This window comes from Coffea arabica, chromosome 5e (assembly GCF_036785885.1).
Source record: "Coffea arabica cultivar ET-39 chromosome 5e, Coffea Arabica ET-39 HiFi, whole genome shotgun sequence".
Taxonomy (NCBI): Eukaryota; Viridiplantae; Streptophyta; class Magnoliopsida; order Gentianales; family Rubiaceae; genus Coffea; species Coffea arabica.
In genome coordinates, this window is record NC_092318.1 from 46,975,536 (window position 1) to 46,984,618 (window position 9,083).

Consider the following 9,083-nt stretch of genomic DNA (forward strand, 5'->3'; position numbering starts at 1 on the left):
TACCTTTTTTTCTCTTCCAATAAAGAAGAATAATACGCGTAGTTCTGGAATTACTGCAATCCTAGATTTTGGGGAGAAGAAAGATTACCGTTAAAATGGTGAGAGGAAACAACATCCTTAATTGCATGACTGTACTCAATAAGTTGCACAACATACAGGGCTTGCATTTTAGATCTTTTTTTTAATTTTTTTTGGCAAGGCCTAAAGATTTCTGGTACATAATCATAGCTTTTCTGCCTGGTTGGTATAGGTGTCAAACAAATCCATTTAATTAAATTTACCCGTACCCGCCCATGAATAGATAGGTATGTGTATCTTAAATTTTTGTATATAGGTATAAATGGATTACCTAATAATACCTATTTAATAAATGGATATTGTTGGGTAACCCATCAAACCCAATTAGCCCATTTAGAATTGTCTTCCCCCAAATCTCATCTCTTCCCCCATCCATTTTCTTTTACAGATTTTTCATTTTGTTATGATGTTAACTACTTTTGTTTCATTATTATTATTATTTGTTAGTTTTATCTTATCATTTTAACTTCTCTTAGTTTATTAATTTGCTCATTTTCACTATTACCAATTTATGACAAGTTTTAGACTATTTTCCTACATTTTCAAAATGAAATTTTAAATTTACACATGACAAAATGTTAGAGGTTCAAAATTTATGAATTAAATTTTTATGTTAACTTTTATAGTACTTAGTTCAAATTTTTATATTTTTATTGTTTAATTATTAAATAGTATGTAATTTTGCAACATAGAGTACAGATGAAAAAAAATTTGTAATTAGACTCATTGAGTACTATAAATAAATATTTAAAACTAATAATGGGTGCAAAGGGTGGTATAAATTGATAATTTAGTTTGCAAAAATGAATTTAAGTGAGTTTACAAAAAGTTAAAATAAATGGGTTATAAATGAGTAATTGGGTTACCCAATTTATTTTTTGACTTACCCATTTATACCCATCTAATTAAATGGATATGAATTGGTTGACTCACTTATACCCATTACCCATTTTACCCAACTCAAATCCGTTCAAGTCACCCATTTTGAAACGTCTAGTTACTGGGATCGAATAATATACCTTAACAAGAATTGCTAGATCATTTTATCTTCGTTGCATAGAAAGTGAGAAGAAAGAAATTTGTGTTGCATCAAGTATGACGTTTATTAAGCTCCTCTGTTTGCTTCGTTAAGTTAAAGAGAAAACATTCTGATTTTCTTGTTTTTACACTTTTTTACTACTTCTTCATTCTATTAGAAGTGAAATAAAAGCAAATTCAAAAAAAAAAAAATTGATTAATGAAGGTTTAATTTCACTTTGTACCCTTCAACTAATATCAAATTGTCACTTGAATGTCTAAATTTTTAAAATGAGACACTTTAACTCTTAAAATATAAAATTTGTTTCACTCAAAAAAATATATCCAACTTTACTCAATTTAAGGATTAAAATATAAAAGATTTATACTTTAAAGATTAAAGTGGAATAGATTTTACTTGAGTAGGAGAAAATTTATACTTAAGAAACTAAATGTTTCATTTTAAAGTTTAGAGATCAAAATAAAAATTTAGATATAGTTATAGGGTGCAAAGTAAAATCAACCCATTAATAAACTACACAGACCTTCCCAAAAAATAAAAAGAGCATTTAAAGTACAAGTACCTAAAAATTTTCTACTATTTATTTCTCTCCTACCAACTTCTACCAATTGTAAGGAAAGTGACACTTTCTACTCCCCTAAACGTCTTGCATCCTCTATTCGCTTCTATCACAGAGTGCTGAAATATTGGATTTGTCTGAATAGTCCATTAATTGTAAAAAGACATTTTTCTTTTGTTGCATCATAAACATTCTTTACCAATCACCTATTTATTTTTTTAACCACTCATTTATCTCATATACATCACATCTTAAAAAGTGCTAGAAAATTTTCTGAAATAATCTTCTATGTAAACACAGTAATTATTTTCCTCCGTTTCTCAATCTTCAAATTCGCAATTTATCTTTTGTTTGACCATTTTCAGGCCAAATAAACATGGCATTGCGCTTCCAATTATCTTTACAGAAAATTAGAAACAGTAGAAAAGCATGGTACCTTACCTCACCAGTCAATCAAATATGTTGTATCACTCAAAAGATCAACAACAAAAGCATAATTAACTATCAATGCGAAGACTTGCACATTCAGGCCAATAAGGCATAAGACTGCTATGTTATGACAGCATAATAATAGTGTCTCCAAATCCTAACTCCAGGAGTTAACAAACATTATCAAGAGAAAGAAACAAGTAGCTCATGAATGTCATAATCAGAGGATTCAATTCCTTGCATCTTAGCTTTCCTAAGTTCCAGGATCAGCATTAGTAACCCATATGAGCAGGAGCAATGGGCAGTAAAATATGATGCGTAAGAGGCGGTACTTTGATCCGATAGGAAAGCAAAGTAGAGAGAAGAGAACTACCAGAATCACAAGAAAAATCGATCCCATGATCAAAATGGCATTGTCAAGCCACCTGAGTTTGCTCACGACAACAGATATTCCGGCCATGAATGCCAAGGACATCATAGCAAGAGCTACGCCTAGTAAAGGAAAGGCCAAATGGAGGGCAACAAGCGCGAGATTGAGATCACCTAATTGTGCCCAAATGAGGGAAACAGCAACAATGATAGAGCCGAACATGGCTATCGTGTCGCAGAAAATGAACACGTGAAACTTCTTTTCTCCTAGCATTGTCGCCATGCCCTGATACGGATCAGAATTTTTATAGCCACCAGGCACGGTGAAACCTGCAGCAAAAGTTACGGTGGCAACAAGGATCGACACCAGTAATAGGGTGTTAACTGCGTCTTTGTAATTTTGTGGTTTTGTATGCTTCATTGGCACCGCAGTTTGCCCGTCAACGTTCAGGAGCTTCTTAGGCCGAGTTCGGGGTACCCCTCCAGCTATTAGTGCTACCCAAGTTAATCGCTGAAAGACGAAAATGAAATATCAGGAAATTTTGTTTAATAACTACTTGCACGCAAGTGTTCTTAAATCTTTCTTTCGCTTTTTTTTTTTTTTTTGGGGGAAGGGGGCCTGTGTGTGTGTGTGGAAACAATCAACCTGATACATTTTGAGATATCTAACTTCGGATAATTCTTGTGGACTGAACGAATATTGCTTCAAGTAGAAACTTTTTTGACTGAAGAAGGGAAAACCTCTAAGTTAATGTTTCCTGGAAGTTTAATTTATATAGGACCAGATTACCTCGGTCAATGCAGAAGGAAAAAAGTCATGTTTTGATAACTTAAAAGACATCAACATCTTTGTATGGTTTAATCTATCAAGTCCATACCTGTTGAGATGAGGGTACATTGTCCATGCAATACTCAGCAGCGTCAAGAGCTGTCATGCCCCGATTATTCACTACTGTTACATTCACCCTGGAGTCCCATGTTAGGGCAATGACTGCCTTGGGGTGCCAATCCATGGCTGCCAAATGCAATGGTGTGTTTCCCTGTTTATCCTTCATATTGATAAGCCCCTCATATGCTGGATGCTTTAGCATGTAGCTAACTACTTTATGTTTTCCGCCCTTGGCTGCAAAATGAAGGATACTACAACCATTTTGATCAAGCAACTCTCCAGGATCGGGGGAATGCAGAAGCATCTCTTTTATAATACCGACATGGCCCTTGATTGATGCCCAGTGAATTGGTAACAAGCCATTTCTATCCCTTCCATTAGCGCTATGAGGAAATTTATCCAGAATGAGATGAACCGCTTCGAGATAACCCCTTGACGCAGCATAGTGGACTGGAGATCTCCCTTCTTCGTCCATGAGATGAATAAATTCTGGTGCTTTTTGTAACATAAGCTCCAGAACATCTGGCATTTTTAACAAAGTTAGTACAGAAAGTGAAATTATAAAATCATAGCCTAATTCAACGTCATTGTCCTGGTTCTTTTTGACAAGCGCAGGCAAATCAAAAGGAGCTGAAGCAGAAAGCAGAAGATAACGAGCAGCTAATTAAAAGACTCAACAAGAGGCAGAAGAAAAGAAATATAAGGAAAAGAAAGAAAAAAGAAGATCATTAACTAAGACATTATACTCTAGCAAGATGATTATAGTTCTACCCAAAGAGACAGAGAAGATGAAGAGTACCCTCATTCCAGCTACTGATTGCTGCATGAACTGGTGATTTGCCCACTTTCACCAGCTCAATCATTTTGCCAAGCGCCTCTGGGAAAGACAATATGAAGGAGACACATTCCTCAGAACCAGCCTTGGCTGCTAGGTACACGGGAGACTCCTGATCATTGTTTAGATAAAATGCTACTTCTGGATCTGCTTTAATGAAATTACGAGCAATCTGATCATGAGAATTCAGTAAGGCCTCGTGTAAAGCTGTATTACCCTTCTCATTCCCGAGTCTCAGTAAATTTTCCTGCTCTGTTTGTCGCTCATCCCCTCCTTCAGCAGAGGGTAAATCCACAGTATCTTTCCAAAGATCTAATAGTGCTGCCAATGTCGATATATATCCAGCTCTTGCAGCAAGATGTAGTGGAGTGTCACCATTAAAATTCTTTTTGGTGATTAATGGTGGACAGTGATAGGCTATTAACCTTGCTGTTGCCGCGTTGTTAAAGCCGGCAGCAACATGAAGATACGTACTTCCTATGGGGCTTACCTGATCAAAGACAGCAGAGAGCAATAGCCCTTTCTCATTTGCAACTCGTTCAAGGACATCAAGAAAGTGCCGATCAAGTGGTTGCTTTGCAGCCTTATACAGAGCAAGGTCCATTTGGATATTTGTTTCATGATCTTCAATATCAATTCCAGGATGAATTCTTTGTCCTGAATTTGAAGTTGAAGGACTAGTCTTTAAACCGGAAACAGGCTCAATATCAGAAGTTGATCTTTTTTTAAGTTTTTCTATCCTTCTGTTGCTTTCCTCCCACGACAGTTCCTCTACTTCTAAGTCTAACTTCACATCAAGTAAACCCATAGTAGCTCTTTTTCGAAGGACACCCACAATAGCTCTAAGTTCAATTCCCGCAAGCAGCTCAAAATATTAGAGGAAATGCTGTTTGGAAATTGGAAATTGGAAATGAGCTGATGAAGACGCAGGATATTGACTTGGGGGCAAATAGATAATCAAAAAAAAAAAAAAAAACTTAAACAAATAAAGCACACTTACTTAAAATGAAAGTTCAATAGACGATAGTTAACAAATAAATGTTTTTAATAACAAAAGAAGCATGTCATCTTCTCCACCAGAGGACCATTTTTGCTTGAAAAAAGAATTGTTTTTGGAGGCATTCTTATTTTGTTGTCTTATAACTTAAAATATTTCACAATTTGATTTCATCAGTTAACATTGGGGCTCTGCAAATTAACATTGAAATTCTAAGATACAAATTAGAATGAGAATAATTGACAAATTAGTAATCACCAAAAAATTCTAAATGACAAAACTTAAAATAAGTACAAGTGTCCAAAGAATTAATGATTATGAATTAAAATATAGTCGCAGGAATTGTAAAAGGGAAAAACATTAGATTTGGCTCTGGGAAGAGTAGATGTTTGACACGAGTTGAACAAAATTAGGAAAGATCAAAAAATTCTTTTGCTTTAGGAGTTGGCTTCTAACTTAAACATAATGCATCGATTGTTCTCTCTTTCTCTCTTTTTTTTTTTTAAAAAAAAAAAATTCAAATATATGATGTATAAATAGAATTTTAGCCATTGTTGAAACTCCAGCCAAGGCGTAACTTGGCAAGTCCACCTAAAGTTTGTGGCCAACCAATTTTCGACTCCCTACTTCATAGTTCATACAATAGTCGATGGGCACTGTCCGGTGACACTTCACACGCTGGAACTTGGAACACCACTAATCTAAATGAATATAAACGAGTCTAATCAAACTAAACACTCTAATATTAAAATTTATTTGATCATTTCAATAAATTTGAAATTTTGTTTAGATTTGACTTGTTTATTTGTCGAATCAAACTAGAATAATTTTTTTTATCGAATTTGAAAGTTATTGAACTTAAAATGCTGTTCCAATTTAGTTAATAATCCAAGTCGTAACAAACTCTTATGAATCTGAACTCGATTTGAGTATTGGATAGCTCAATTTGTCTTTCAGACCTACTTTGAAATGTAAGCTAAATCTATTTATAGCAAGCCTACGGAAAATTCAAAAGGAAAAACCCAAAAAAAAAAGTGAATGAAATTCCAATTTGACCAAAAAAAAAAAAATCCTGGGTCCTATATGGAACTCGTGATCTATATAAATAATTACCATACTCTACGAGCAAGACTTTAAACACTCAGTTATTCACTCGTCCCTTCATAAAATTCAAGAACGTAAATAGGCGACTAAATTATTAGAGTAGTAAATTCTTTGAAGTTCGCCATGGAGAAAAACAGGAGTACATGTAATTTCAAAACTAACCTGAAAAAAAAATAATGTGCACAAAGTTCGCATATTTCAGCTCAATCATCAAATTTGAATTGAATGTCTTCCCTCACAGATTATTTCTGAAGCCCATTGCAACTCCAGAAATGAGATAATGAAAAGAATGTCTGTTGAAGGGATCTCAGAAAAATATACTGTTGAATCTTTTAAATTTTGTGGGATCAACCACCCCCCCCCCCCCCCCAAAACAGGTTTTTGCACTTTTCTTTTTTTTTTTTTGGTGTGTAAGATTAGGCATTTTTTGAGGTTTCCGTGCTTAGGTAGTTCCAAGTTAGATACCTTTCTAGATCTTTATGACTAGCAGTATCTGCCTTCCTTGGTCTCGAGGTAAACTGTGGCTCAATCTACTCAAAGTGGCTTTGCTTCATGTAGTTAGCAAGGGTTGATTCTCCTTCAATGATGAGCAGTCTATTGTTTCAGCTACAAGCTTTCTTGGCGTGTGATGCTTTCTTCAAAGCTTTTTTTTATGTTATATCAGAGATAGCTTTCTTGTTTTCTCTGCCTTTTGGATTTACTGGATTAACATTGCCTAAGCATTCCTCTGTTCTTTAAGTTGTCCTGCTTTGGCCATGGTAACAAGTTAGATTACTGATGTTGATGCAAGATGGTCTGCATGCCTTTTTATTTTCGCTGATTGATTGCTTTGCTTGTATTACATTGTAGGAAATGTCTACAGCTATTGTTGAAGGAAACGGTGCAGTCACTGGTCACATTATGTCAACTACAATTGGAGGCTAAAATGGGGAGCCAAAAAGGGTGGGTAATTGATTTTCGGGCAAATTACACTTTATCCCTTTATGATTTAACGTTTTTATATATAAACTCTCTATGATTTCAAAAATTATATGGCAAAAATCCATGGTGGTCCTCAAACTTTCAACTTTGCTCACTTTTAGTCTTCCAACTAATAAGTGCGTAAATGTAGTCCTCCAATTTAAAAAATTGTGTATTCCTAGTCCATCCGTCTAATCTGGCTGTTAAAATGGATGGAAAACATATCACGGACTACTTACATAATATTTATTGAGGGCAATCTCATCAGAACAACAGATGGACTTACCTTAAATCTCTTTCTTCTTCTTCTTCACTCCAATCGATATCTGCAGCTTGTAGGATTGGTAGCAGTAGATTGAGAGGCTCTCAATTGAGCCGAAATGAGGAGATTGAACACTCCGACTCTCCCTGTGTGCCTTTGCGGTAAATCAACAAAGATGGTGACTTCGTGGACATCTCGGAATCCTGGCAGGAGGTATGCAGTATGCACAGATGGGGGTTGCGAGTTTTGGGATTGGATCGACGGGGAAATGTGTCGTCGTTCAATTGAGGTGATACCCGGTCTTCTAAGAAGGGTGAATGCAACTGAGCAACAAAGGAATGAATTGCAAAATTTGTTGAGCAAATTGGAGTCAAAAGCTGCAAAGTTGAAAGTGAAAGTGAAGGACATGGAACACAAATTGGCGAGGCAAAAGCATATTAGGAAGTGGCTTGTAAGGCTACTGGTACTCTCTTGGGTTTTAATCTTATTAATGGTGGTTTGGCATCGAGATGAAAGATGGACTTCTGAAATGCTGCAAATTGAAGGAGCTCTATGAAAAATATGTTCATGTGAAAATTGTATCCATCAAGATGATGATGGAGTAATCTGGTTTATTGTGTTCATGTAAAAATTGTGTTGTAATCCTGCCATATTGTGTTGGTCTTTTTTAGTGTTAGCTAGGCTAACGAATATAAAGTTGAATTGTACTCTATACTTTTGGAAGAATGGAAGTAGTGGAATGAAGTTTGATCTGAACTAGTATAGTTTTGAAATTGTTATGGCAGGCTGGCAGTCACATGAAGAAGACACTAGAATAGGAACAATTTAATGAATACTAAAACTAACAGAAACATATATAACTAATAAAATGCCCTGTTATATTCATTCATTTACAAGTGGATAAAAGCCAACATAGCAGTCAAAAGGGATCCAACAGTCAAGTTTGATCATTTAACGTTTAGCAGACAAAAAACTAATCCACTTACACAAAATGCTAAGCTGTTGGACAAAAAAGCAATTACTTGGTCAAAAGCTGTCTATTTACAATTACAAACGATGTTTCCCAGTCAAAAGAGATCTACCCATCATTCAATAAAGTATTGTTGAGTATAGCAAAAAAAGACTAATTTAGTGGGCATTGTTGGATTTTTAAGCTGCATTTTATCCTCTTTTACCTCCAGTTCTCCTTCCTCTACCAGCTCTTCCTCTGCCCCTGCCACTCCATTTTCTCCTCCAATTCTCAACAGCGAAGGGAGGTTGCTTGCCCAAATATTCATAATTCAAATTGATAAATCTTTTTATCAGCATCTGTTAAAGGCTGTTTGAAGAACTTTTTCACTTCTGCCTCTTAGAAGCTAGTTGCTGTGTTGAGGAAGTGCTAGTAGAGGCCTACTGTTCTTGAAGATTAACATGCTGGAATGAAGATTGGTGATCTTATTGATCCACTTGGTGTTGCTGGTTCTCATTCTGATGCTCATATTGATGTACAGATTCAAATGGAGATTGTTGATGCTCATTGGTCTTGTGGACTTGAGGAGATTGCTGCTGCACAGTCTTTCTTT

At 35.4% G+C, this 9,083-nt stretch overlaps 1 protein-coding gene across 1 annotated transcript; it reads right to left on the minus strand.

Moving 5' to 3' along the window:
- Nucleotides 1-2,190: 2,190 nt before the first annotated feature.
- Nucleotides 2,191-5,013, minus strand: LOC113743294 (protein ACCELERATED CELL DEATH 6-like). The gene is made up of 3 exons (XM_027271273.2): nucleotides 4,163-5,013; nucleotides 3,353-3,885; nucleotides 2,191-2,985 (listed from the first exon to the last, which is right to left on the minus strand). The coding sequence occupies exons 1-3, from the start codon at nucleotides 5,004-5,006 to the stop codon at nucleotides 2,359-2,361; spliced, it is 2,004 nt and encodes a 667-aa protein (XP_027127074.2). The 5' UTR covers nucleotides 5,007-5,013; the 3' UTR covers nucleotides 2,191-2,358.
- Between the last annotated feature and the right edge of the window lie 4,070 nt (nucleotides 5,014-9,083).

Coding starts and splice junctions, on each gene's coding strand:
- LOC113743294 (XM_027271273.2), bottom strand. CDS start 5,006: ATGGGTTTACTTGATGTGAAGTTAGACTTAGAAGTAGAGGAACTGTCG. Junction 3,886..4,162: donor AATCAGTAGCTGGAATGAGG/GTACTCTTCATC, acceptor TAAAAATGCCAG/ATGTTCTGGAGCTTATGTTA. Junction 2,986..3,352: donor ATGTACCCTCATCTCAACAG/GTATGGACTTGA, acceptor TTCGTCTTTCAG/CGATTAACTTGGGTAGCACT.